Source organism: Camelina sativa, chromosome 20, assembly GCF_030686135.1.
Source record: "Camelina sativa cultivar CO46 ecotype springtype chromosome 20, ASM3068613v1".
Classification (NCBI taxonomy): domain Eukaryota; kingdom Viridiplantae; phylum Streptophyta; class Magnoliopsida; order Brassicales; family Brassicaceae; genus Camelina; species Camelina sativa.
In genome coordinates, this window is record NC_141899.1 from 2,740,777 (window position 1) to 2,768,382 (window position 27,606).

A 27,606-nucleotide genomic window follows, 5' to 3' on the forward strand; every position below is an offset into this window, starting at 1 on the left:
GTAATATAAAAAATTTTAAAAATATTTTCTATTTTATGTAATATAAAAAAAAAAATTTGTCATTTTAGATTATTAAAGTTTGATAATTCATAAACATAAATAAAAAAAAAATTAATTATTTAAATGATTGAGCAACCTTCTTGGAGTTCTCTAGTGAAATGATGATTTTTCTTAAGTTTTCTTAGGGTTACTTTAATTAGTTTAGTATTAATTATATATTTATTTAATGTTTGAGTAATTTAGGAGGGTTGTTGGAGTGGAGATGGTCTAAGACAATTCGAATACATTTTCTCATGATTTACTAATATGTTTTTATAAAAAAAGTTCTTATTTTTCGTGTGTTTGGGAAAACATAATTACATAAAGCAGATATAACTCTAAAATTAAAAAAAAAATAATAGAAATTGGAAGTGTTTGAAAACGCCAATTTTGAATTCAATAAATCTAAAATGTACATACAAATTCAAATAAGATAAAATAAGCAATGCATATAAATCTTCTATTTTGCTAAAAGTTAACGTATTTTATGGAAATTATAAATGTACTAGATTAGGACACGTGGTAGAGCACAGATTGAAATTCATTTTATTTATGTGATTGTTTTTAAAAATTATTGTGAATAAAACATTATGCAATAAAATCATCTGCTAAATATGAGAACTTGAATTTTTTTTTTGAGATTTTGTTGCTAGTATTATCGAACATCACTCTTAATCCGCAAAAAAGTGATTAATTTTTGAGATTTTGTTGTCTATATATGGTTAACAAAATATTCTGTGCAGATTTTATTTTATTTTTTTGGAATATCCTTTTTAAGAGGATCTGAAATCGAGATTTGACTAATGGTTAAAACTCATATAACCTATAACCTATCAAATAACTAATCTTATAACTCATATTATATAGTTTACACAAAAAAAAGTTGTGTACTTCTATTTTATTATATAGGGGATATACATATTTTGTTTAACCGTTTTTTTATTTTGTTTGTCAGCTTTAAATCTAATAAATTTAAAATTAGGACTTTCCTACACCAATAAAAACTACAACGAATATGTGTATGCATGTCAATCATTATATTACTGTTTGCTTAGCTTTTTTTTCTTTCTGTTGAATTGGTTTTAAATATTTTGAATCCAAAATTGACATTTTTCTACACCAATAAATGTTTTTGACACTTATGATAACGTTTTTTTTTTGTGCATGAAAAAATCATGAAGCAAATACGACAAAAAAAAGAAAAATAATTAATTAGAAATTGGAACTGTAGGAAAATGATAATTTTGAATTCAATAAATTTAAATTCGACATACAGAACAAAATAAGGTCAAATAACATATGCATATACCTTTACTATTTTGCTAAAAGTTGGAGTACTTTTTGGAAATTATATTTGTACCTGCATATTTTACTTAACTGTTTACTTAATTTTTTATGTCAGCTTTAAATATATATATATAATTTTTTAAAAAATACTAGTTCAAAAACGTGAATCATTATATAACCGTTTGTTTAACCTCTTTGCTAATTATGTTTTAAATATATTTGAACTCAAAGTTGGCATTTTCTACATCAATAAAAAATGATAAATCACTAGTACGTTAATATTTTTGTTTAAGTTTTTGTTCATTAATTTTGCACTCATTGTTGACCAAAAAAAAAACTTTGCACTTATTTTTATGTTTTAATTAGTTTTCATAATTAAGAAATATATTGACAGGAAATAGATAATTCAAACTGAAATTAATACTCGAAACAAATGCATACTGATTTGACATGTTTTTGATGACTGAAAAACTGAAACAAATGAAATTACAAACAACAAAAGAGACGAAAAGCAACAATTCTTAATGAACCAAATCGAAGAAATGAGAGAGGAGTTTTTCAAATCAACTAAGTACTACTGGTGGGCGGAGCCATGCTCTTCTTCAACCTTTGTATCTCCGCTTTATACATGTTAGTAATACCTATTAATTAGCATCATAATATTGTTAATATGAAATTCTTAATATATAATTATAATTAATTGTCATGTATATAATTAATGTACCGTCGTTGTTGAGATAATCTTGAAGTCGAGCAGAGATAGCCTCCTTTAGCTGTTTTTTTTCATTTTCTAGACGTTGCTTCTCTTCAATCGCTATCTTTACTTTCGCACGCATCACATTCACCGCCATCTGCATATACACAAGAATTATGAAGTAGTACTAATAGTATATATGTGAAATTAATTAAGAAGATGTATATATATATATATATGTATACTTGGAGCTCCATGGATCCCTTTACTAGAGTTTTAACATATTGAAGCTTCTTCCACCTTGACTTATGAGCCGAAACACGGTTTGCAATTATCCTACATATAATTACATACAAAAACGTATTAAAGACAATTGGGATTTCATACATATATATGTATATATATATATATATATATATCAATATGAAGGTAGATCTTGTAACTGTTTGAGCTTCTGAGGATCGGTAGCAGGATCAATATTATGACGCATATGAATGGTGAAGCCTGGCTCAAGTTCGTATTGGACTAAAACACTTTTCTTCTCTCCTACTTGGTTATCACTTTGGGGTATTCCAGACGACGTTTCAACCACATGAAAGCTCATGGAGTAAATTTTGTAGTAAAGTTTGAGTAATTTGTTAAGCTTTATTCTAGATTTCTTCTAGTTATTAGAAGACTACTGTCGAGTGTTGCTTTTATAGTGACGAGAATATTAATTAAATATCAATTTTGCCCTTCATCTTCTTTATGTATCTTGATTTTAATGTTTTAAGAATATATTTGACCAATGCATTTTTGCCACATGTTAAAACTTTATGCTTAACAAAAATTTCTTTTCTAATAGTATTTTATTATTTCAATTTATACCTAATACATTTATTCTAAAACTCGGTATAGGCGGCCATATAAGTGGTGAAGCCTAGCTCAAGTTCATATTGGACTAAAACACTTTTTTCTCTCCTGCTTGGTTATCATTTTGGGGCACTCTAGACGATGTTTCAACCACACGAAAGCTCATAGAATAAGTTTTGTATAAAGTTTGAGTAATTTGTTAGCCTTATTCTAAATTTTTCTAGTTATGAGAAGATTACTATTGTCAAGTATTGTTTTTATAGTGACGAAAATATTAATTAAATATTAATTTTGCCCTCCATTTTCTTTATGTATCTTAATTTTTACTGTTTTAAGAACATATCTGACCAATGCATTTTTGCCACATGTTAAAACTTTATCCTTAACAAATTTTTCTTTTCTAATATTTTATTATTGTAAACTACATTTATTCTAAAACTCGGCCTAAACGGCCATATAAATGGTATTCTCTACGGTGGTTGGTCGATGCGAGTTTGAACTATCCGGTTATTAAATTGATGAAACTATCAAACTACTTTTTTTTGCTTAGGTAGATTAGCATTGAATATCTAGCTATAAAACAAGAAATAAATTTGAGTAATTCACCCATAAAACAATTTAAAATATGATTAGAAGTTTAAAGAAAAAAATGTGTTACACTAATCACTGTAATTACTGTAATTAAGGTTTTCTTCGTGAAGCCTATTAAGAACAGTCATTGTTGACAAAAAAAAAAAGTCATTTAGGAGAGAAATTATACTTTTTTTTTTTTTAATTAGGAGAGAAATTATACTTTTGCTTTCAGTTTAAATGAAAAGTAGCCGAAATTATGTTTGTAGATTAGAGCTTTGGTTTTCTTCATTACATGCAAGGAAAATTTTATGAGAAAATTTTCATAAATGGTATTTATATCTACCTAAAAATTGAAAAGTACCCTCGATTAATTTATGATAAATCTCTCATTTCTTCGCTTGGTCCAAAAAAAAATTTTATGACTTTTGACTATAGTATATTATATGAGATGGATTATGTCATGCATAATATGGGCTATAAAGTTCTAAGTATATGCTAATGAAATAATTTATAGTCTAAGGAAAATTAAGATAACGATTAGGTAATGTGGTTAATATAGAAAAATCATCAAGTACGTAGTTTTCACCGAAATTTCATTCTATGTACCCGGAAGTAAAAAAGAGCACACTTCTTCTTAATTAGATGGTTTAGTAATTATCCAATTTCAGAGAACCTTCTGCCTGACTTGGAAAGCCTAAACGAGGATGATGGTAATGGATGACATGTACATGATGCTAATATCCATGTGACAGTACAATGCCCAAGAAAGCCTTTTGGTTTAATTTTATTTGTTTACAGGATAAACAAATAAAAGTTGCTCACATGATGGATGAACAGTTGCCAAGTAACTTCACTAGCTACAAAAATTATTAATTTAAACAGGTTTGGAATATTACATTGAAGCTTCACTTTATAGAATAGATATATTTCAACGACCCCAACACTCATTTCTACTTTATGTCTATCTAACAAAGCTTTCTATCCACACCTCTCATTGCCACAAAGCTTCTCATGTCATTAAAACTTCTCGCACACACTTTTCCCTCTTTATAAAATACCGCCAAAAGCTCTGTTCTATCACAAAACAGAATTAACTACCAACTTCTTCTTCTTCTTCTTCTTCTATATTTCTCAATATTTTCTAATTTCTCTTTTTTCCTTAGGCTGCAAAGATGTTGGACATAGCGTTTGAATTGATTGGAGAAGCCACTTCGAATTCGCTTCTCATGTTCTGTTTCTGCAACCTCATTATTGTCATGATCTTCACCGGTTCATCAAAACCTGGTTCGATGGGTTCACAAGATCCCACGTTTGTTACCCCTGTCAGCTACGATATGTGCTACATTGCTTCTCATGATCATGATGATGAAGCTATGACTATAGCTGCTGCTGTTCCATGTGCACAAGATGAGCCGTTGATCGATGACTCAAGTTCTGACGAAGAAGAGGACATAGAAATCAGCCATTGCTATGCTGATGATGATAGTGATGATGATGATGATGATGATGATGATGATAGTGATGAGGATGAGGATGAGGATGAGAACAAAGAGGCAGAGGTTGAAGAGGAGGAAGGAGATGATGATCTGAGAACGAGGGTAGAAGAGTTTATAGCAAAAATTAACAATGAATGGAGGCACGAGAAGCTTAGGGCTTTGAATTTAGTTTATTGATGGATTAAGAAATTTCTAACCGTTTGCAATGTTTTTGTTTGGATATGTACATGTTTTTTTTTACAACATCATTTTTTTTTCGCAGTGGATGTATTTTCTAAAGATGGTCAATCAAATGTGTTTAAAAACAAAAAAAAAAAAAATTGGATCTTCAAAAACAAATAATTGTTTCTTTACTTTCTGCAAAAAGCTTGTAAATGATTCCTCTTTCACATGAAAAAAAAAATGTCTAAAAGGTAAAAAAAACTATGCACTTGGAAATTCATAGTATATATAAATAAAAAAACAATAATGCTTACTTGAAAACTAATCATTAGTAATTAAAACAAATATAGATACTAGTAGTTACTTAGTTAAACTAACTTTGTATATTTAGCCAACAACATCCCCCGTCGTTTCGTAACAGGACGATCTAAATTTGCTCATCTATGGAGAGAGAGAGAGAGAGAACAAAATCACGAATTGATGTTTTATTCTGATTGAAAGATCGATCTTTAGATGTTCTTCCCCGAGACAATGGATCCGGAAACAATAGATATCTTTGTACAAGAAGATATCTCCGTTGAGGAATTCGATATTGATTTCGAATTCGACGCACCTCGATTCTACGACTTCTCCAAACCGGAACTCGATTCAGAAACAGAGCTCTGGTTTGAATCCGCTGGAAACTATCCTCCTTCACGTACGATCTTTTCTTTTTATGTGCATGAGGACAAAAAAAAAAGACTCTGTTTCCTGATAATGTTTATGTCTTTTGTCTCAGCATTTAGCCTAACGTTGAGCTCCAGATACGAAGATATCCCTAAACCTATCTCAGATCAATACAACGGTATCATGTTATGTTGCAATTTCCTGTCTTAGGTTTGTTTTCTTGCAACTCAAGGTTTTGCTATGGTTGTTAGGGTTCATATATTACAACCAAGCTGCTAAAGCTGTTCCCAATGCGACGCTCAAGTCTAGAACCAAACCTTTTTTACGAAAGAACTCAACTTTGACGAGACCCACTGCTTCTTTATTGGCAAGACAGAACAAACAACCTCTCGATACTTACTCTGTTCGGCTTCTCACAAGGTATATAACATTAGTCCTCTTCATCAGCCTTGTTTTTTTGTTTTCTCTTAGCTTCGACTGATTTGATTTTACATAGATGTCAGAGATCATTAGGAAATTTGGATGAGAAGTTCTCCTCTCTCTTATACTCTATGCCTCAAACCCAAGATAACAAAAGGCAAAAACTCGAAACTGGCTTCTCGCGCAAGGTGCTCTCAAACATCATCTAAACTCACTATTCTCAGCTCAATTTGTTTTGGAACTAATCTTCTTGTTGATTTTTGAAGTAGGTATCTCGGCTGGACCAAACTCCTTTTGTACATAAGGTTCCAAGGAAGGTAATACACGTTGAGATTAAAAATTCATTGTATCATCATCTTTGTGTATCTTATATTTGTTGTGTTTACAGGGGTCCAAAGTCACTATTCCAAAGGAACCTAACCTCAAGACTGCTCAAAGGGCTTCAAGACACAGGTAAGGACTCTTAAGATGTTTAGGTTCCTTTAATGGCATGTTTACTATATCTCTGGTATGATTCTCTTTCAGGTTTAAGGCTAAGTCAGCACCAGAGCAGATCGCAAAATTCAGCTCCACTATGAATAAAAAAGTGCGTGTGTGCCTGCTTCTTTTTATGATTCTTTCACTGCCACCAACTCAGAAGCAGTAACAGACACAAACCTTTGTTTGCAGGTTCAAGAAACTTCTTCACCATCTTTGCCTAAAAAAAATACGCCTCACCCCCAAGATTTACAGGTCTAGATCTTCTAAAGGACAATTTGAAACTCTTTATCAAACCATAAATATACCAGCATTTTACATTCTTTCTTTTGTTTCAGGCATTTCATTTAAGAACATCTCTTAGAGCAAGGGAACGCTCTGCCAGTGTAAGTCTCATTTGTGCTAGCTGTTTGTTGATTCTCATCTCTCTAACTACAGTAATGCTTCTCATTGCAGGCGAAAAATGCACCAACGGATGATCCTATTCACTCTTTAACGTTAGTCCATAAGCCTTTTATAAATCCCCATTTATAATGTCCTTCTTCTCTTCCATGAACTTAAACTAAAATAAAGACTTCTCAGAATGTTCTTTCCCGTATTAAGCAGTTCAAAGTCCCATGGTTCCAGGAAGGGTAGGAGAGTCAAGGAATCTCGTAGGTCAAAGACAAATTGTCAAGTTTATGAATCTAAGATTTGCCCTCTAGACTCAAAGGTGATGCAGGTTTCCTCCTTCCACTAGTACTAGAATCAATGGAAGGTCATTAATGGACAATAAGAAAATGAAAACTCACAAACCTCCTCTTTTCTTGATAGACATCAAGCAAATGCGGTGAAGCAATCGACATCAAACATGAAAACAATTTACTAAGGGTAAGTCACTTATACTGCAGACTGCAGTTTGTTCTTGAAACTGTTACAATGTGCTCATGGATCATGTGATATCTGTAGATGAAATATCAGTTATATTTCCCGACTAAGACCGAGTTTTTTTTGTTCATTGAAGGAATTTGAAGTTCCAAAGGACACAATTTTTCGATATGAACCCTTTATTGAATCTCTCAGCAAAGTAAGCGCTCATCATCTTTAAAATTGCATATAATTTCTTTCATATTGGTTACCAATATTAACAATGTTACCATTCATTACAGCTATGTCTCACTTCAAATACTGACTCAGTCGCGGTACTTTTAGATTAGTTGCTTCTCTTACTCTCTTGTATGTCATCTACATAGAGATTTTTCCAAGACATATACCGTGCTTGTACAAATAAGACATTGCTATGAAGGTATAGAAACTTGATGCTTTTAATTTATTCAAACATTGCACTTCCTTAAGTATTTGACCATATAAACTCATCTCCACCAATTACTAATAGAAGCTTAACTTTATGTTACAGGATTCACAAGGAAGAACCTTCGCTCTTCAAGACTCAATTTGTCTTAAACCATTGTATGATCTTAATTAGTCGTAGAACTAGAAGTTTCATGTAACCAAACGTTTGTGTTTAGCTCGCCATGTAAAAAATATTAAACAGTGTGAAAGAAGAAGTAGTGCGCATTAATGGATGTGTGCATTAAAGAAGAGATTGAAAGACTTTTAACGATCTCGTGAAGATGTTCCTTGGAAAAACCATTAACTTCACCTACACTTTTCACCTATCCCATGTTCTTATCTTTAATGCCTTCAATTCTCTCCCCCCTTCCAAAATACCCCTCATACTAGCCCAAAATCACATAAAAACCGCCCACCTCCGATATTTCTTGCCTTGGCATACAAGAAAATGAAAAAGAAAAAGGAGAAAAACACTAAATAGAGGGAACCCTAGAAGTTAGTATCTTATAAGCTACTTTTGGAGATATCTTCACGGAACTGAACAAACCACTGTGGGGTTGCTGTATCTGAAGAGTGGCTCTCACGCCTTTCTTCCCCTTCCTGCAGTCTCGCAGGCGAAGGTAACTTTTTAGGAGGTGGAGATGGGAGAAGAGAGAGCAGCACCCTAGCGACCTCCTGCATTGTGGGTCTCTCCAAAGGGTTTCGCTTGGTGCACAAAAGAGCTAGCTGAAATGTCTTCTTGATGTGTGCTGAGTCCACGCAAGTCACTGACACCTCTGCATCAACAGCTTCCATCACTGTGTTGTCATCTGCCTTCGAAAGAATCTGCAAAAAAAACTAAATGATATCACACTGTTTTCAAGAATAGACTTGTGAAATTAAATGACATTCAAATCCAAATTCATACCATTTGATGCAAGTTGGCCTCGTTATCAACAGCCTTCTTCCCGGTCAGAAGCTCAAGAAGGACAATACCGAAGCTGTAGATATCAGACTTCTCGTTTAGACGCGAAGTTCGAGCATACTCTGGGTCAATATAGCCAATGGTTCCAAGAACGTAGGTTGAAGCATAAGTTTTGGTGGCTGGTATGCTCTTGGCAATCCCAAAATCTGACAAACGCGCTTCAAAATTCCCATCAAGGAGTATGTTTGATGACTTGATGTCCCGATGGATTATCCTAGGAGTGCAGTCATGGTGAAGATATGCAAGTCCTTGCGCAGCTCCAACTGCTATCTTCAGCCTTGTTTCCCAGTCAAGCTTCACTTTCTTCCCAGGCCCTGCTTCATACAATCACTACATTACAGTCCAAACTAGAAAACAGGTTTAAGAACTACGTAACTGATACAAGAGAAGAAGTGCAAACCATGAAGAAGGTCCCAGAGAGATCCATTTTCCATGTAGTCATAGAAGAGGAGGTTGCCAAAGGGAGACAAGGCATATCCGTGCAAGCTCACTATGTTTCTGTGTCTGATGCTCCCAATGGTCTCGAGCTCTGTCTCAAACTCGCGGAAGTTGTTGGGATACTGATTGTAGATTCGCTTAATGGCAATAGGTCGGGAACTTTTGGAGGTGCACTTGTAAACCGTGCTAGAAGCGCCGTATCCAATGATGTATTTCTCATTGAGGTTTTCTGTAACTCTCATGATATCATCAAACGTGTGAATAGCCATGTCCATGTGAAGAATCACTAGCTTCGTTGACCCTGAAGATTCCATACAAGACTTATCATAATGCTGTCGTGAATACTGAATAACAAAAGAGAAGAGAGATATTATGAGACCAATACCTTCAGGTTGTTTTGAGGAGCCCTTCAAGATTGGTTTTGTCTGCCTTGACTTATAAATCGCAATAAATATCATGCATATGAGAGTAATGAAACCGAGAACCATACAAATCACAGCAGCTCTGGTGAATACTGTCAAATGCAAGAAAAATCAAATGAAATTTTTTAAGAGAAATGTCAGTAAAAGACAACGCAATGGGATTAATGCGGATTAAGATACCTTTTGACTTGGGCAAAGATGGACCGCAGATTGATCCAACCCAGTCCCCACAGAGAAATGGATTTCCAAAGAAGCTATAATAAATGAAAGAGTATATTTGGTATACTGATTATATAACAGACAGATTAAGAAAAGTGAAAATACTGCAACGTTGATACCTGGCCGGAGCAAAACGTGAAAAGTTCTTCATAGGTGGGATTATTCCAGATAGGTTGTTGAAGGAGATGTTCCTAAGATGTAAACAGAAAGATCAGGAAAAAGATTTGAGATTAAGAAACGATCATAACACTCTATCTGAGAGCACTCATCTTGTTGTAACAAAACACTTACAGATTAGAAAGACTGAAGCAATTTGTTAGCTGATCCGGGATTTTCCCATGAATCTTGTTGTTGTTCAGTATCCTGTACATAATAGAAGCAAAAGAAAAATGATTTATATGAAGTATACGGTAAATTGGATAGGAGAAATGATGCTGTACTTACAGAGAGTTTATGTTCTGCAACTGGCCAAGTTCAGTTGGAATAACACCGGCAAGAAAATTAAATGATACATCGCTGAGAAGGAAGGAGAAAAGATTGGAAGTAGGAAGATTTTTATCATAAAGGAGAAAAATTGGAGCATAAGACGATATTTACATGATCTGAATGCTTCGGAGGTTCCCAAACTCTGCAGGCAATGTCCCATTGAGATGATTTCTGCTCAAGTTTCTGAAAATTAAAGCGAATATCAAGTCAATAAACCTGAAAGAGTTAATGCAAAGAGCAATGCAACTTTAGGGGTTGATGAAAACATACAAGATGAGAAGATGCTCAAGATCACCAAGTGTTAATGGTATTGACCCTGAGAAATTGTTGCCTGACAGATCCCTGAAACCAAAGTTTGTATGAGTTGGTCCACATATATTGTTATATAGGTGAACAACGCTGTCAGGCAGGGAAAAAATAACATACAATGTGTCAAGATTGATAATATGGCCGAGCTCAGCAGGTATTTTTCCCTTGAAACTGTTTGAGGAAAGATTCCTGCAGTTTACAGAACAAATTATTATTGATCACAGGTTGATATAATCCAGAGAATTATATTGTTTATGTACTCTTTGAAACTTACAGAGAAGTCAAACTTCCAAGATTCCGAAATTCAAGTGGTATAGATCCACTCAGGGAGTTCCCATGCACATTGCTGAAGACAAGAAAAGCATAATAAGTTTTCAGGGAGAGAATCAGCAAAAAAGATAATAGGGAGGCATAAATTAGGAAAGAGATTATCGCATATCTTACAATTGATTCAAGGCAGCACAGGAACTAATGTTAGATGGAATTGGCCCTACAAGATGGTTGTTTGCAAGATTCCTACACAGTAAAGTTACATCAACATGCTTATCCAATCAAGTATAGGATAAAACTTAATTTAAGCATAATGGAGGATAAGAACTCACAGTTCAAACAATTGCTCCAGCTTCCCAAGCTCAGGTGGGATGGTTCCCACTAGTTCATTATCATTTAGTTGCCTACGAAACAGTAAACCTTCAAAAGATATGCAAAAGTATTGAGAAGAATAGATATTTGAGTTTCAAAATTATCTTACAAATAACTTAGTCGTGACATATTGCCATGGAGATACCTATTTTCAAGCAAAGAAAAACTTATCCGTACATGTGACGATCTGAACATAAGCATGACACATAGTGAGGAAAACATATTGGACTCACAATTTTCCGGTAAATGAGAGATTCCCAAGTATTGGTGGGATAGTCCCAGTTAGTTCATTGTCACTCAAATCCCTGGACATGGGATAAGTTTTTCAATTAGTCAAAAGAGCAAGAAAGGGACTTAAAAAACAAGCATTTGGATAAGAAACAAGACATACAAAACAGCTAGAGCCTGCATCAGACCAATCACGTCTGGAATTCCACCGGTTAACCTGTTTCCCTGAAGTGACCTGCGAGAGAACCCATCATCGCTTTACTATATGAATAGCTTTAACAAACCAGACAAGATGTTTAAGAGTCTTAAAAATACTTACAGAGTAGCTACTTGGAGGAAACCAATATTGTAGGGTATGACACCAGTAATCTGATTATAGGACACATCCCTGAAAAAGCAAAAGAGAATAAGTACACATACATCCTCAAGTTCTGTGCTATATATTTCATTCCGTAAGGAGAAGACACATACAGGATCTCAAAGCTTGTGCAATTGCCAATGCTCTCCGGAATAGTTCCAGTCAGGTTGTTGCCTCTCACATCACTAAAAACAACAAACATTCACTTGCAAATTGCTAAAATTCAAGGTAAAAAAAACGCATTTGTAAAACACGAGAGTGAGCTGAATTGGATCCACTTACAAGTACCACAGACCCGTAAGCTGACACATATCAGGAGACAATGTCCCAGTTAACATATTCCCACGTAAACCACTGCAATTCGAATACATCACAATCAGAAAATAAATCTCCAGATGCCTTGACAACTTAAAAAAGTAGATGAACTACTTACAGATACTGTAAAACTTCATTCCAATAGAGTAACCTTGGTATTTCACCAGTTAGCTGGTTTCTTGCAAGATCACTGCAGAATCAAGGGACGAAACTATTGTCACTGAAATGATCACTTTTGTTTTCAACAACTTAATTCATAAATAGAATGGCATCAGAATGTAACTCACAGGGTCTTAAGGTTTGGAATCTGAGTTAAGGTTGCTGGTATTGGGCCAGTGAGCTGATTATTCTTTAGGTTCCTACATTAGCAAGAGAATGAAACAGTTAGCAAAAAAACGCCTGAACAGGCAAAGATAACATACGAATGCGAAAGGAAAGAAGACATACAGAAACTCCAGCTGCTTAAGTTTAGAGATTGAAAACGGTATGTCACCAAACAATAAATTGGTGGACAAATCCCTGAAGCAAGAAGTGTTATTTGATTATATAACACTGGAGATAAATTAAGTTCTCATTAACATGAAGATACAAACATTAAACAAAACCTACACGTAAGCAAGAGAAGCACAGTTTCCAATCTCATCTGGAATTTGACCACCCAGTTTATTTCCTTGCAAGTCTCTGCCATTTGCAAAGCAAAGACGAGAGCTTTGTTAGGATTCAACACCATAGTTCTTCTCAAACATATACATATAGAGAGAAGAAGAAGACAAACATTGACTGCAGATTCCTCAAATCTCCAAGTGCTGGTGATATCTCCCCACCAAGATTCAGAGTGGACAGATTACTTCCAACAGAAAGAAACAAAAAAAAAAGTCAAATCAGAAAAATCTGTATCAAATACACACGAAATACTTTTTTTTTTAAAAAGAAGGAGATGAAAAGATCCTTACAGAGAGACAACGGAGAGGGTAAGGTTATCACAAGAGACACCTCTCCAAGAACAAAAATCGTTGTTGTGAACATCATCCCAATCAAGAAGCATATTGGCCACGTTGCTGAATGAGGCTTTTATCGCCATCAACGCTTTTCCTGTGCAAAATCAAAAACTTTTTATAATTAATAAACAAAAAAATCAGAAAGGAATTATTTAATCATTTGACACTGATGATGATAGTCAAATGGTTAAATATGAAGCCACATGCCAAAAACTAAAACCCCAATAGATTAGTTATATAAACTTCACTGTGAAGTGAGCTAGAACACATATCGAGTCATTGAGCTCGGAACCAAACCAAGTCTGGAACTCATAATCATAGAATTTCTAGGAAAACTAAAGTAAGGTTTTTTAAGCACAAATCAAAAAGTTTTCGTTTTTTTTTTTTGCTTTCTCAAGAACAGACAGTGTTTGTAGATACACAGATTTACAGATATGATCTCTTCAGAATCAAAAGAAAGGTTGCAAATTTATATAAATGATCTCTTCAGAATCAAACAGACGCATCTTAAAGTTCTTAAAAAGCACCGTTAAACCCTAATTTCTGAAAAACCCAGTCAAACTTAGAGAACCTCTCTCGTGGTTTGTTCGTCAGAGACAAAAACAAAAACAAAAAGCAAACTTTTAAAAACCTTATCACACCACTCAAAAATCGAAACTTTCGAAGAAAAAAAAACAAAAGAGACATAAACGAAAGAGTTAGAGAACCTTCACCTTCGTTGTTCATAGGAGAAACAGCACCAATAAGCATGAAAACCACCATCCCCAAACCAAAAACAAAGCCTTTCATTGTCCCTATCCTTCGTCTTCTTCCTCAAGACTCAAGCGCAACAACACAAAACCCAGAAGAAAAAGAAAAAGGAAACAAACCCAGATTTCTTTTTTAAGGTAAAAAGCCAGATCCTTTTTAAAGCTTCTAGCAAGAATCAAAAGTTTTTCAAACAAGGGTACAGAGTCGTTCTGCCATTGTTGGGAGAGAACTAAGAAATAAGAGAGAGAAGGGGGGGACCGACACAGGCGATTAGCGTGAACTGGAAGGAAAAACAGAGCAGAGATGTTTAAAGAAGAGAGAGAGAGAGAGAGAGAAGAGTAGAGTAGAGGACAGTCTACAACATTACTAGAGGGTGAGCTCCGACGCCATGAAAGAGAAACTTTAGTACTCCTCCCTCCTTCCGGACAACGACAAAATAATGTCAGAACTCAGAACATATACATACATACACACACCCTCTATATATCTATCTATCACTTCATTGTTACTTACTTAAACTCTGCTGCTAATAACATCTCCCCATCATCTTAACGAGACAGTTTGTTATTATTAAGAGTGTGTAAGAGTAACGGCGTTAAGGGTATTTAACGGAGATTTCACTAGGCCGTATGATTAGACGGCGACGGTTGTATAAGAAAAACGCCGTTTTCCAATGCAAAGAAGAAGAAGAACGTCTTTTAAGAGTCCAGTGAAAAAGACATTCTCCTATATTGGGTAAAACCCCGTTTTACTCTCTCGCGCGTGCATCGTCTTTTAATAAAAGATTTGATCCAACGGTTAACAGATCATGTACCAGTAAAGATGTTATCGTGGACTGCGATGTAGAGAATTAAACTGTGCTCTTCCTTGTGATCATTAGTTAATGCTTTGATAGTGATTGGTTTGATTGGAGCCAGACACCGGTTTGACCGGTTTGGTTCAGTTTCTTCTGTCCCTTTCAATATTTTTTTACTGTTTTCCATGATTTTATTAATTTTAAATAAGATTTGTTTCAATTTGCACACAAAAAAAAAAAAGATAAGATTTATTGTACAACTAGGTGGAATAAGTTGGTAGAACTAACTTTATATTGTAATAAATAAATAAACTAATAAGTAAATAACTGAAAAAACTGAGCAGTAATTTTACTGTGGTTTTCAATGTTCAAGAAAAAAAAAACAAATTGAGCAGAGATGGTGTCTAAAGCTATCATAGGATAGCCTCCGTATAAAGCTGTTACTCTTTTTCTCTATCAAAGCCATCTTCATTAGTATTTTCTTTTATCGTTTTTAATATCTTCATTTAATTTTTTCTTTATTATATCGGGCTTCGAGTCTTATCTAAAGCATATCTTAAAAAAACTTAGGTCAATTGTGTTGGTAAAAAATTGTTTGATGTATAGAAAATTTTATGATGGATCATAATAAGCTCAGCTGATTAATATAATGAATATACACTATACCCGATCTATAGTAAATGTAACATTATTTGTTTTGAAGCCAAACATTGTGATTTATCAAAAATAAAGTTGTAGAATGGACGAATCAGGTTCAAGACTGTCAGACCGTAGGACCCAAAAGATATCCGAGAGATCATTTGGTCAAACCCCAACCGTCCGATTGAACCGACCTTTGATTTTAGTTCTCTCGGATGCCCTAATGCTTTGGCTGCTTCCTTGTTGCCAAAGCTCATCTCTCCTTTCCTCTTTTCATTTTCCGACATCAAATAATACAAACAAATCAACCAAATTCAGTTTTCAATTTTTTGAAATATTTCATTTAGTATATGGTAACGTATACAATTGAAAGAAGAAGAAAAAAAGATATCGAGTTACGTTTGGTCCTCTTAGCTTATTATGGACCGACCGTATCTTCTTCCTTGCTGGTTCCGATCTTGATTCTTCTTTGTTGTACGACCTACTAGTCTACTACTATGGTCAAACTTTTTGATATTTGTGTATTATTAATGAAAACCAAAAGACTCGTTGGTTATAGAGTTATAAATATAACCAACATGGATACTGCCCTCAATTAACTACGGACTAATCTCTTGGTCATTACCCGTAATCATATTTTTAACCATAGTTCGTCTACACATAAGAGAAAACGCCGGTCAAAATCGACTCATTTAGGGTTGCTTGAAGCCATGACGAGATATACAATAGACTCAACCTTTGTAAATTAGCGGCATGAATATAGTAATTTTTCTTTAGACTGATAATTTAGTAACTTACGTAATGGAAATTACTCAAAACGTAGATATAAGAGAGCTTTCGTAAAGTATACCATTACCTTTCTTTCAATTTCCCTAGCTAGTTGGTAATTTTCTTCCTCACTAAGATAAGGAGTCCCGCTTGGGAGTTTTTTTCCTCGTAAAACATGTATAAAGGCATATAGCACAAAGGAAGAAAAATCAACCACAAAGGTTGCATTTGTAATTTAGATTTTTTTTCTTTTCTGTTTTTAAACGGCTATAAGAAAATGCATTAAGATATGATTTTATTTTTACCTTTTGCTTCTCGACCACTTGCTCCAGTCGAGTTCAATTTCGGACCACAAAATAAAAGCATGCACATGCGAAACTCATAAATACGGAACCATGACTTAATCTCTATATACTCAATAGCCACGACATGTTAAAAACTGCAACAGTAAAACCAGTAGACTCGGTGACCATCGAAAAAGAATGTAAAATCCACATAAACGTAAAAGGAGATGGGGCTCGTATATCCACAAGATAAAGTCTTGTGGAGGTTTAGCTATATATAAGCAACTCTAGGCCTTTAGACTCGAACGGTGCCCATTGTTCTACTATGTAAGAAGACACTCTCCACGCATTGTACAGTAGTCTAATCTAGACCAGTTCAACTATTTTTATACTATTATGTATTTATGTTCACTCTTTATTTTTTGTTCTATTATTATTGTGTCTTAACAATAAATGAGGTGCGGCGTTGGATGTAGTGGTCCGGTTAGTGGTGTGGTTACTGTTGGTGATCATGAGTTCTAGACTACTAGTGAATCATTGTATTTGTGGACTTAGTTAAGGAAATTAGTCACAGTGCATGGGAAGTAATTTTGATTAATTTATGTTTTAAACGTTTACTATATTTTATCTTATACTGTATTTATAGTTTCCCATTTTGTTATCTTCAGTAATCAATAATCATGTAACATTATGCTGACCAAAAGAAATAATCGTATATTTTAATTTAAAGATTATAATTTATTTGAATGTTTTCAAGACTAGCTTAATCTGTACGTGAACTTCTTCTTTTTTTGCCAAAGAAATGAAATCCTCCACTTCACTTAGAGCTGAGGCTTTCTAGTTTACGGAGAATAACTCTTTACAGTTAGAGGCAAATTTGAGATCATCATGACCATTCTTTCAAATCTCCATCTTATTCTTAGCTTCTAGTTTCCTTGATCTCGATATCTTCGAATACTTGAGAGTTGAGATCTCCTCTCACTCGTATAACATCAAAAACACTTGCACAACTTTTAAATCCTTTTAACATGAACTCTGAATCATCAAGTGAACAGAATGCTTCCAACAACATTAACATAAGGAATTGTCATGAAGTTGGTCTTACGTCTTAGTCATATTTTCTTTAATACTAACATCCCGAAGTTTTTATCTTTCGCATCTCCATATATACTTTTAGTTTTCAGGGTGATACACTAATTTTTAAGTATGTTGCTAATTTGCTACCAGTAAAAGGAGCTACATGCCAATTCGTATACAAAGCCTACGTCTGACCCATATATGGACCCAAGCCCAACAGTCACCAACAATAGAAGTGTACAGTTAAACAAAATAAATTTCACTTAACATTGATACTTAAAAATATATATTATCAATTTCACTAAATCCACTGGATGAAGGGCAGTTCTTGTAGTTTACAATTTAGTTGTGGTCTGATAAAGTAAAGTTCAGGGGTATATTTGGCTTTTCAAGAACTCAATTCTTTGTGTAGCGTTCGCGTCGCGTACGTCATCTTCAAACGGCTATACGACTCGGTTTGAAAAGTCAAGGGGTGTTTTTGTCTTTTCAGTTACTCAGTTCATTGACTTTTCAAACCGAGTCGTATAGTCGTATAGCCGTTTGAAGCGACTTCTTTCAACGGGCTAATCAATACTATCATCTTTTTCTTTGCACATCACATTTTCAAAACGGTTAATGTATGCTTTACACATTTTTAAATTAAATTTTAAAAGTAGAAAATATATAGATAATGCAAATAATAACATTTTGCAGTATTTTTGTATTTCAATGCCAAACTAAATCACAACACAAAATATTTTATTCATTTATAGTTTGAGTTTTGTTTTTATAACTTTTTTTTTGTCAATACCATAAAATTTATACTCTAAAACACATTATTACTAGGAAAACCATAAAAGATTCTTTAACCGCAATTAAAAAAAAAGGGCACAACTAAAAGATAAATAAAGAACTCAAGTTCTTTGTTGTTTCCTTGTTGACAAAATATATTTTTGCATCTCAATGTATTTTTGTTGATTCATTGTGCCAAGTCCAAGTGTCCATGTAAAATTTAGTCACAGCTGAACACGACCAGCATCAGGCATTTATAATTTTATATAAACCTTCTCTCTTTCTATATCTTCTCTTGATTACTACTACTACTACACACACAATCCTATCTCCGACCCAAAATGACGTGCTCTTCTCTCTACGCTTCGCTTCTCTTCTTTGCCTTCATCTTCGTCACGCATGCATTCGACCTCAGCATCATCCAGGTTCTTCTTGTTTTCTATGTTCTGGTTAAAACAACTAGAACCGGGTTTCTCACTATATACTTCCGTGAAAATATTACTGTAGATGCAACAAGAAACATGTCCGTACACGGTGGTTGTCATGACGAGCTGCCTCTCTCCGGAGACGACAAGGGATCAGATCAGTATCGTTTTTGGCGATGCCGACGGTAACAAGGTTAATGTAACTAGATTTCTCCCGTAGACAAACGCCGGTTATGTTGGTTCGGTTTACATTGTTATTATTTTTATTTTTTTCTTTGCTTCAATTGATCTACTGGTTGAAAAGTTGTGGATACCTTAAATGGTAATAATATCGGGAGTCCTAAAAATTCACCTTAAGCTACTGGTTGAAATTTCAGGGTTATATATGAAAATCTCTTTATTTGCATGTGTGTTATATACAGTAATTTTGATTAGAAAATATTCAATATCCTCGTTGTTTTAGGTGCATGCACAGAGACTAGGCGGTTCGGTAAGAGGATCAGGGGGTTTGGGGAAGTGTTCAACGAACACATTCCAAGTCAGAGGTCAATGTCTGAATAACCCTATCTGCTCTCTCTATATCAACCAGGAAGGACCCGACGGTTGGGTCCCAGAGTCCATCGAGATCTACTCAGAAGGCTCAAAGTCCGTCAAATTCGATTTCAGCAAGAGCGTACCTAAAAACACTTGGTACGGCCACAACAACTGCAACACCACAGGCCCGCCATCGGCTCCCGGTCTTCCTCCGCCGGAATTCCCGCCGGAGTTTCCACCGGAGACACCTTCCGTCCCACCACCTGCTCCACCAAGGCCGTCAGCTGCTTCTAGGCGTGGAGATGGTGAGAGTGTTTTCCTTGCGTTTGCCACTGCGACTGCGATCGCTGCAATGGTGCGTTAGAGTTACTAGTTATTGAGCAATGTGTTTAGTTGCGCGAGGCTCTTCTTTCCGTCGAGTGTTTCTGTTTGTTTTCGTTTTGCTTCCGCCTCTCTTCGTTGGTGTAGAAAAACATAATTACTTATAAAGTATGTGTGCATGAGTTGCTATTTTAGCTTTTGACTATATTATTATTTACCAATTTATAATTTTGAATACATTTTCAAGAGATAATTCATATCACTTGATCCATTCCATAACTACCATTGTTTGGACTTGAATTTTTACCAAATGGCAAATAGTATGATCATTTAAAAAACTATATCTATATGCAAAGTGATAATTTTCTAACAAGTGAGTAGAATTAATAGACTGGAGTGTTCAAGAATGCGTGAATTACTAATAGATTCTATTGCGACAAACAATAAAATTTAATAATGTGGGAAACAAACCTCAAGGCATATTTTGATTGCTATTCACTGAAAACATAAATTGACCTAACTTTAGATTCTATTTTAACTATCGAAGTGTTGTCGAAAACTTGAATGCATGGAATTTGTCTGGTAGTAGTAGGTGGAGTTCATGTGGGAAGTGGCACCCACGTATACCCGATTCATGTCTACTCTTGAGTCTCTCTCCCCTTTAGACAAATTTCTTCCTTTTCGGACTTCTGTGTTCACGTGTCCTTGAACCACAATCGGGATTAATTATGAACTGCATTCTTTTTTGGGATTTTTGTTTGTTTGTTTGTTTCAGTAATATGGATGACATTGCATTTTAAGTTATATTTTGTTACGTCTTTTACGATCTTAAGTTAATCCGAACCAAAATGATTAATCAGTAATATATTACGTCTTTTACGATCTTAAGTACAGTAATATATGCTTTATAAAAATTGAATTGAAATTAAGGTAATCAGGTTAGATATTTCACTTATTCAATTGTTTTAATCACACAAAGTCTTCTTATTGTAATCCGAAAAATTGAATTGAATCGGTGATAAGTCTTTTGCGGTCGAGATCCTGACTCAAAAAAAAATTAACAGAAAAGGAAATGGAATTTTGTTCGATCGCTTAGTCCTACAAAGCCCAACTAAGGCCCCTCCCAACTTTTAAAGCCCATGATGAAATAGAGTAGGTAAAGTAATTTAGCTGGTTGATGGATCACTTTGTAATACTGTACTTCGACTGAATAAGACCGACTAAGTTATTTACAACGGTCCAAACAAAACATACGATATAAAATTTTACTTCCATAAAACTATAATTATATAAAATATTTTTTTTAAAAATCACAACAATCCAAATTGCACGAACAGTATCATCTATAAAATCCAATGGATCGATATTCAAGAAATTATTCAAAATAAAGATATATATAAGAACCCTTTCCTCGACGTAATCTCTGGCCAATACAAATTTAACTTTTCGTTGAAGACAAAGGCCAATGGAAAAGACAAAACGACCCGAGGTATAAAGTATAAATAATATGAGATGTAATCTCTTACGTCAGCATAAAGTTAAATTAAGAAAAAAATACAATCTTAACTTTGTCATTTAGGAAAAAAACAAATCATATTATCACTATTTTGTTTACAGTAGTACGTAAAGATAACGAAAAAACTTAAAAGAGAAGTATTTACGGGTACGAAGATGAACATACAAAAAAAAAAAAACTAATATACCGGTACTTTCATTTGTCCGTAGGTAAAAAATAAATTATTAGCTTTGAATCAAGCGACATATTTTTAGAACTCAATAGATTGAAACTTGTGACTAGATTACGTGATCACAGATTCATAATATTTGTTGTTGATCCTATAACCAATTCAAGACTCATATTACAGTTTTGCAGCTCTACCACAAAATACTTATATATTTGAATTCAATATTATATGGACGTTGATATGATGATATTACTGAATATGGAGATTTTATATAGTAAGAAAAACTATTGGCTTAGGAAGAAAGCACATGAACTGACTTATCTCGATTGAAGCGATTGCCATTGTGAGAATCTAAATTTAGAGATGGGCGAAAAAATACTATGTAAATGATCCAATCATCTGTGTGTTACTCTTTTAACTTTTAACTGTTTAATGGCAGTACGTAGTAAAACTTTCTTCTAAACTATTTTCGATATCGTACATTTTTTAGAAAATAAAAATGTTCAACTTTGTTTCGTTAACAACCCAAACTGATTTACATGACGTTAAAACCTCATAGGCATAATCAACCAAATACAACAATGAGTTTTAATAACTTATTTCATGAACGTTATGTAATTCAAAATTTTGTGCTTTCAATGCAAAAAAAAAAAAAAAAAAAAAAAAACTTATTGAGAAAATGTTGTATCCTCTATTCCTCTAACCAATATTTGTGTGTGTGTGTTATATTTACCAATTGTCTCTGCGTCAATATGTATGTTCACAATGCATGCTTGGTACATATGCACAATCTGGGAAAATGTGTTTTGGAATGTAGCTTTTTTAAGTTTCCAGATTTCGTACCATCTTATTCGAAAGCGTACAAAAGCAATATCTTAAAGAAAAATATCTCAAATTATATGATCTCTATATATGCATTCTGACATGCATCATTAAAATGTAATATCAGAAAGCGATATTTACTACTCCAACAAAAACTTCAAAATTTTTTTTTCTTACAGCTATATATACAACAAAAATTAGTAGAAATACTCTTTGAAAAAGTATCTCAAATATACAGAAACTTAATCATAAATTAATCATTTTTGAAAAGGAAAAAAAATATGTAAGAAATATATTGAGCTCCGATCTAATTATTTATCTTACCTTATAGAGTTCTATCTAAGCGGGACCGAGGGAGCTGATTGAAACGATACCTAAGTGTGAGATATTGAAAATCCAAAACTGTGATAGTGAGAGAGCAACAAGTTATCTGTTGGGGCATGTTACTTCACTCGCGCGCGGGACCATTTCTTTTATTTGCAAGCTTACGAATGCATTTGTTTTTTTGTGTTATACTATATTACAATTCAATACTTTTCCAAGCAAAAAAAATGAATTATACAACCCAATCCAAAAGAAGAAAATACAAAATAAGAAAGACCTATAAAAAAGATTGGTGTCGTAGAGGAGCTGGACAGGATAAAGATCGCTGTCGTGAAGTGTGTGTTAAAATGAGACGGCAGAAACGAGACAAAAAATAGGCACGTGAATCACGTGAAGAGGGCCTCTTCACATGAGAAGTAGGGGATGGCCCATTGGGCCTTTACTTATGGTTTATCTATTTATTATTTTTACTTGCAATCAAACAAATTTCTCGTTTCTGTGGTTTTGTCTTTTCCTTTATTACAATTTTTTTTCTCTATGTATAAATAAGGTTGTGAGATTTATATTGTAAATACAAAAGAAACACAGTACACTATGTATTATTTGATCATTAATTTAAATTTTCTGTTTTTTTTGTTTTTAATTATTGTTCCATTGGATTTAAGATGGATATATTATTTATTTACGTCAAAATTTTGATTTTAGAAAATTACATTTAAAAAATAGTTACGATTTTTCTTTTAGCCTACGTCGGTCGTTTAGGTGTGTATTCGAGACCATAGTTGTTTTAGCCTATTTAAATGAATCTTCCGCTAAGATATGATATAATCTAATTTCAAATTTGAAACAATATAATATGAACTCTAAACAAATCTTATTTTTCTAGATCGAAAAATGGAACTCAACTGAGAGAAAATCGCATGCGCGTGGATTTTACTCGCGGTGATTTATCTTCCAAACTTTTTCTTTTTCTGACCACAAACTCTTGTATTGTCGGTGGGGGTTCTCCATCGATTCCGGCGACGAAGAGAGCCCCAAGACTCATGGTGCTTCATCCGTAAACTGCTGCATCAACAAAGTGAAGCTTTCTGATCAAAATCAAGGGAGCAGTGGAAAGGAGACGTTTCCTCGACACACCGACGGTAAAAGCTATATCGGAGGTGATGCGACGTGGAATAGAAGAGAGAGATTCACGGCAAGGATCGAGAGTGGAAGGTGGTTAGATTCGAAAAATGGAGATTTTGGAAGCTTCTCAAAGCTGTTGTTCGATGGGGAAGGTTGTCTCCGGCTAGGAAGAGCTAAGCCATCGTTGAAGGTTTTCAGATCTACTCCCTACCATCTTTCTCTCTCACAGATGAGCCTGAATCTCTTCGACAATCGAAGCTCAGATCTCTTCTTCTTCCTCAAAGCTGCTCTACGGTGGCGGGATGGCAATGGATCTTGGATCACTATCTCCGTTTAACTCACGTCATCCAGGCTCACCGGAAGTCCTGTTCCGATGAGCATCTGTAATTTTATGGACGGCGGCTTCAACTGAATTCTTCAGTTGTGGGATTAGAGTTACAGAAACAAAACGATCGGTTTGATTCCAGTTCGTTAATAAATAAATCTGAGTCAATTTTAATTTATGGTTTTACTTAGTTTGATGTATGTGGTTTAGGTCCTTAAGAGATTATAATAAGCATGAATCCGGAAATATCCCATTAATCACTTATTTATAATACTGAATACCCTTTAACCGAGAAAAAACAAAAACAAAAGCAAGTCTTTCATTTGAAACTAATCCATAACGAATAAATTAATTCACTCTTCTCATATTCAACTTCACAAATCACAATGTACACCACGCCATATAAAATCATAGAAATAGATAATCCAAGACCTCGTCATCGTTTTCCTTATCATCGTAGATACTATTTAGAAGAAAATAATATAAAAAGACACCAGAAGCACGTACATTGTCCTCTTACATGGCACAAGTACAACCATCAAATCTCCAGATTAATGCGTTGTAGAGAACAAACACACAAAACGTAATCTATGATATCGATTCTTTCTTTCTTTTTTCTTGAAATTTGCTTAATGGGATTGATTTTTCATTTTCTACATTGCGGTCAAATCGAGATTTGTTTGTTTCTCAGCAATGGAATCTAATATTCGTGTGGAGTCATACATCAATAGTGGAACCATCAATTGTTATTTATATAAAATTATTATATGGATCATATATATATATATATATATATATATATATATATCTATATTTTATAATTTCTAAGGTGGGGCAGTATTTGGATGCATTGGTATTTCGTCTTTAGCCCTCAATACAAACATCGATCGCAGCTTCTCAGAGTAATGACGCACAATCTTTTCTCTTTTTTTTTCGTCTATAATTCCTAATCTTTTTACCCATATTAATTACGTTTCCAAAATCATGTGTTCTTCTGTGATTTTTCTTATATATTAATTAATACGTATTTCTTTCTAAATTTTTTGACATAAACATATATATAATGATTTATAAATATTTGTCCAATTTTCTCCCTAGGTCTGTTAAAATTTTACGAGGAGGTGCATCATTTAAAAAGTTAAAGTTAGACCTAATGTTAGGCTAAGTAAACCCTGAATGACTTTCTTCAAAAACTGAACGTTCACAAAATTTAAGAGGACACCCAACAAAATCATTAAATCAAGTTTGAGAAAGAGAGTATTGCCAGGTGAAATAATTTTAAAGATGTATTATTGTTATATTATTTGTGGACATTTTTTATACGTTTGTTTAGTAGTCCATTTGTCGTACCTGATATCCACTTGGTCTTGTTGACAACTTTGATATCGACACTTCGGATTTGTTAACTTATGTGGTTTTTGATAACTTGGCTAAAACCCTTTTATGCCAATCCTAAGTTACAAATTAGTACATATAAATTAAGTTTTAATAGGTCTTTTATTTCCGGTCAAGTTCAACACAATGCTACATAATTCGGTTGAATGGAGTACATATTTTATTTGTTTGCTACTTTTATTTTACACCAGAAAATTATAAAGCAACTAAGCAAAATAATATAAGAAAACAAAAAAAGATCAAGGAATTAAGTCTCCTTAACTAGCCTTGAACATCTTATCACTTGTGTCTATTATTAATAAAAACCGTAAAAGCTCTTTACATAACTACAAGTCACCTTCTGGACCACACAACACACTGTCTCCTCAATTTAGAAGTTTCTTCTGCTTTTAAGCCAAATTGAGAACGCTTCAAGAGTGTTCATGTCGGCTCTATAATGCTTCTGTGTGAACTCAAGAAACATAGACCATGTAAAATCAGGATACTCTCTTTCACGAGACATCAATGATCCTACTAGTTCTTCTGGTGGCTTCACCACTTTGTCTCCTTTAGGACATAAGAAAAATGCAAATGTCTTTCTTTCTCTCTCGCTGTTCACTAGCGCCCGATGTAAACAACTTTTGTATCTTCCGTTCGTTAGAGCCTAAACGCAAAAAATAATTATTATAAGGTTCTTGTCATTAATTAATTTGGTCTACTAATGCATGTATTGATCATAATAAGGAGACTATATAAGTACCATGAAGGTGTCGCCTATGTTGACCACGAAAGCATGTGGGTTAGGGGGGATAGATTTCCATTTGTTGTCGACGAAAACTTGAAGACCACCAACTTGGTCTTGATGAAGTATGGTTAGAGATGTTGGATCGCAGTGGGGTCCTGTCCCTAGTGCAAGCTCTGGTTGCTTGCACTGTGGATAGTAATTTAACCGAAATATCGACTCGTTGTCTTCGAAAAACTCTCTAAAATGTCTCCTCTCGACGCCAAGACTCATTCCAAGAAGCTCCATGATCTTTAGTGAGAGAGTGTTCATGGCTTCCGCGTATTCTTGATAAACCTTCCTGCATGGATAAAATCAAACCAATTATATCAGTCTTCTTGGACATTTATAATAAAGTTTCAACATTTGCTGATTGGACTATTACCCGAAATCTTCGTATCCATCTCCCATTTTCTCAGAAACAAAGTCTTTAACGGTTTGAGAGTGGGTCCTCTCCTCGGGTGAGAACTTAAACGACAGCGTTTCCTTCCAGGGAAGCTTCGAGGAGAATCTCCCTACGAAGCTACTAGCATAACCGGAGCTCTCACCCCACTTCCTCTGAGCCTTCTGTTTCTCACTGGCCGGGGCCTTAAAGAAAGAGTCCATATTCAAATAGGCACGAGACAAGAGGCTCTCATCGACGCCATGGTTAGTGACTAGGAAGAAGCCATGTTGCGTTGCAGCCTCCGAGACGAGTCTAGTAGCCTTAGAGACCAAGAGTGAGTCACCGGAAAGGAAACCGGCGAGGTCTATGAGTGGGACTTGGAGAGGTTGAACATCTGTAGAAGGTTTCTCGTGGTCGGGCCATACGAACTGTTGAGGTATGTGGTTTGAGTGCTGATTTAGGAGCTTTGCATCGAAGATGGAAGAATCCTCTTTGGCTTTGTTAACACTAAATCTTTGAGGGACCGTTGCAATGCATTCCATTGCCATTTTTGTTTATATGTATATATCTCTCGTATATCCTTTTAATGCTTAAAAGGTTTTTTAAAAAAAATATAGAAAAATAACGTCGAGAGGCTTATTTTTGTTTTAGTGGTCGGTAAGTGGGAGGGGGGAAGAGTGATATTTATAGGTGTGAGAGGGAAACTTAGGTGCGGGGAATAGTACGTAAGCGGCACTTGGGAGGTTTTCGTGTTTACCTTTTTCTTTTTTTGGCTGTACGTAAATGGTAACATACATTTTTAGGCTGTATTTTTTATTCTTATTAGTTTTCTTTTGAGTGGCTGAATTGGCTGTATTGACTATATTGACTTTTGAATTTGAATGGCCTGCAATTGCAATTATACACACCGATTGAGCTGAAAAGGAAATTCAACTGATATATGACATTCGTAGAAAAGACAAAAAACCAGCTGAAAAAAAATATTCCTTAGTAATTAGTTTTTTGCATGATGTTTATTTTATTTTATAGTTACTTATCAATCC

At 34.3% G+C, this 27,606-nt stretch overlaps 6 protein-coding genes across 8 annotated transcripts; 3 read left to right on the forward strand and 3 right to left on the reverse strand.

The window, feature by feature from the left end:
* Positions 1 to 1,713: 1,713 nt before the first annotated feature.
* Positions 1,714 to 2,691, reverse strand: LOC104768920 (basic leucine zipper 19-like). Its single transcript, XM_010493019.2, has 4 exons — positions 2,464 to 2,691; positions 2,266 to 2,356; positions 2,051 to 2,177; positions 1,714 to 1,967 (listed from the first exon to the last, which is right to left on the reverse strand). Exons 1-4 carry the CDS (start codon positions 2,622 to 2,624, stop codon positions 1,894 to 1,896), a joined length of 453 nt encoding a protein of 150 aa, XP_010491321.1. The 5' UTR covers positions 2,625 to 2,691; the 3' UTR covers positions 1,714 to 1,893.
* A 1,748-nt stretch (positions 2,692 to 4,439) lies between these two features.
* Positions 4,440 to 5,280, forward strand: LOC109131333 (uncharacterized). The gene has a single exon (XM_019242182.2). It carries the CDS (start codon positions 4,618 to 4,620, stop codon positions 5,116 to 5,118), a length of 501 nt encoding a protein of 166 aa, XP_019097727.1. The 5' UTR covers positions 4,440 to 4,617; the 3' UTR covers positions 5,119 to 5,280.
* Positions 5,281 to 5,478: 198 nt separating this feature from the next.
* On the forward strand, positions 5,479 to 8,227 carry LOC104772149 (uncharacterized). The gene is made up of 15 exons (XM_087505578.1): positions 5,479 to 5,800; positions 5,882 to 5,947; positions 6,021 to 6,189; positions 6,266 to 6,377; positions 6,459 to 6,506; positions 6,578 to 6,642; positions 6,715 to 6,775; positions 6,859 to 6,921; positions 7,005 to 7,052; positions 7,123 to 7,163; positions 7,273 to 7,378; positions 7,480 to 7,536; positions 7,670 to 7,732; positions 7,815 to 7,951; positions 8,063 to 8,227. Exons 1-14 carry the CDS (start codon positions 5,617 to 5,619, stop codon positions 7,860 to 7,862), a joined length of 1,131 nt encoding a protein of 376 aa, XP_087361704.1. The 5' UTR covers positions 5,479 to 5,616; the 3' UTR covers positions 7,863 to 7,951; positions 8,063 to 8,227.
* On the reverse strand, positions 8,218 to 14,705 carry LOC104768921 (LRR receptor-like serine/threonine-protein kinase ERL2). 3 transcript variants are annotated; one of them, XM_010493020.3, is made up of 27 exons: positions 14,091 to 14,705; positions 13,333 to 13,471; positions 13,155 to 13,226; positions 12,989 to 13,060; positions 12,827 to 12,898; positions 12,667 to 12,738; positions 12,498 to 12,569; positions 12,347 to 12,418; positions 12,178 to 12,249; positions 12,026 to 12,094; positions 11,870 to 11,941; positions 11,712 to 11,783; positions 11,588 to 11,623; positions 11,439 to 11,510; positions 11,281 to 11,352; positions 11,111 to 11,182; positions 10,954 to 11,025; positions 10,798 to 10,869; positions 10,639 to 10,710; positions 10,486 to 10,557; positions 10,333 to 10,404; positions 10,161 to 10,232; positions 10,003 to 10,076; positions 9,786 to 9,914; positions 9,363 to 9,701; positions 8,906 to 9,276; positions 8,218 to 8,823 (listed from the first exon to the last, which is right to left on the reverse strand). In XM_010493020.3, the coding sequence occupies exons 1-27, from the start codon at positions 14,164 to 14,166 to the stop codon at positions 8,503 to 8,505; spliced, it is 2,850 nt and encodes a 949-aa protein (XP_010491322.2). In that variant the 5' UTR covers positions 14,167 to 14,705; the 3' UTR covers positions 8,218 to 8,502. The 3 variants fall into 3 exon arrangements, with proteins under 3 accessions (XP_010491322.2, XP_087361703.1, XP_019097235.2); XM_087505577.1 differs by having other exon boundaries at positions 11,685 to 11,783; positions 14,091 to 14,635; XM_019241690.2 differs by having other exon boundaries at positions 9,363 to 9,914; positions 14,091 to 14,672.
* Positions 14,706 to 18,555: 3,850 nt separating this feature from the next.
* Positions 18,556 to 19,939, forward strand: LOC104768923 (embryo-specific protein ATS3-like). The gene is made up of 3 exons (XM_010493021.3): positions 18,556 to 18,887; positions 18,970 to 19,080; positions 19,351 to 19,939. The coding sequence occupies exons 1-3, from the start codon at positions 18,804 to 18,806 to the stop codon at positions 19,783 to 19,785; spliced, it is 630 nt and encodes a 209-aa protein (XP_010491323.1). The 5' UTR covers positions 18,556 to 18,803; the 3' UTR covers positions 19,786 to 19,939.
* Positions 19,940 to 25,555: 5,616 nt separating this feature from the next.
* LOC104768924 (gibberellin 20 oxidase 3-like) lies at positions 25,556 to 27,224 on the reverse strand. The gene is made up of 3 exons (XM_010493022.3): positions 26,564 to 27,224; positions 26,158 to 26,479; positions 25,556 to 26,061 (listed from the first exon to the last, which is right to left on the reverse strand). The coding sequence occupies exons 1-3, from the start codon at positions 27,109 to 27,111 to the stop codon at positions 25,789 to 25,791; spliced, it is 1,143 nt and encodes a 380-aa protein (XP_010491324.1). The 5' UTR covers positions 27,112 to 27,224; the 3' UTR covers positions 25,556 to 25,788.
* Between the last annotated feature and the right edge of the window lie 382 nt (positions 27,225 to 27,606).

Excerpts from the sequence above, each read along its gene's own strand:
- LOC104768920 (XM_010493019.2), bottom strand. The coding sequence starts at position 2,624 with ATGAGCTTTCATGTGGTTGAAACGTCGTCTGGAATACCCCAAAGTGAT. Across the intron at positions 2,178-2,265 it reads AGGGATCCATGGAGCTCCAA|ATGGCGGTGAATGTGATGCG; the intron begins GTATACATATAT and ends GTGTATATGCAG. Across the intron at positions 1,968-2,050 it reads AGATTATCTCAACAACGACG|GTATTACTAACATGTATAAA; the intron begins GTACATTAATTA and ends GCTAATTAATAG.
- LOC109131333 (XM_019242182.2), top strand. The coding sequence starts at position 4,618 with ATGTTGGACATAGCGTTTGAATTGATTGGAGAAGCCACTTCGAATTCG.
- LOC104772149 (XM_087505578.1), top strand. The coding sequence starts at position 5,617 with ATGTTCTTCCCCGAGACAATGGATCCGGAAACAATAGATATCTTTGTA. Across the intron at positions 7,164-7,272 it reads GATCCTATTCACTCTTTAAC|TTCAAAGTCCCATGGTTCCA; the intron begins GTTAGTCCATAA and ends CGTATTAAGCAG. Across the intron at positions 7,379-7,479 it reads TTTGCCCTCTAGACTCAAAG|ACATCAAGCAAATGCGGTGA; the intron begins GTGATGCAGGTT and ends TTTTCTTGATAG.
- LOC104768921 (XM_019241690.2), bottom strand. The coding sequence starts at position 14,166 with ATGAAAGGCTTTGTTTTTGGTTTGGGGATGGTGGTTTTCATGCTTATT. Across the intron at positions 13,472-14,090 it reads TTCTCCTATGAACAACGAAG|GAAAAGCGTTGATGGCGATA; the intron begins GTGAAGGTTCTC and ends GATTTTGCACAG. Across the intron at positions 12,899-12,988 it reads TGTGCTTCTCTTGCTTACGT|GGATTTGTCCACCAATTTAT; the intron begins GTAGGTTTTGTT and ends TTCTTGCTTCAG.
- LOC104768923 (XM_010493021.3), top strand. The coding sequence starts at position 18,804 with ATGACGTGCTCTTCTCTCTACGCTTCGCTTCTCTTCTTTGCCTTCATC. Across the intron at positions 18,888-18,969 it reads TCGACCTCAGCATCATCCAG|ATGCAACAAGAAACATGTCC; the intron begins GTTCTTCTTGTT and ends ATATTACTGTAG. Across the intron at positions 19,081-19,350 it reads GCGATGCCGACGGTAACAAG|GTGCATGCACAGAGACTAGG; the intron begins GTTAATGTAACT and ends TCGTTGTTTTAG.
- LOC104768924 (XM_010493022.3), bottom strand. The coding sequence starts at position 27,111 with ATGGCAATGGAATGCATTGCAACGGTCCCTCAAAGATTTAGTGTTAAC. Across the intron at positions 26,480-26,563 it reads GATGGATACGAAGATTTCGG|GAAGGTTTATCAAGAATACG; the intron begins GTAATAGTCCAA and ends TTATCCATGCAG. Across the intron at positions 26,062-26,157 it reads ACATAGGCGACACCTTCATG|GCTCTAACGAACGGAAGATA; the intron begins GTACTTATATAG and ends TTTTGCGTTTAG.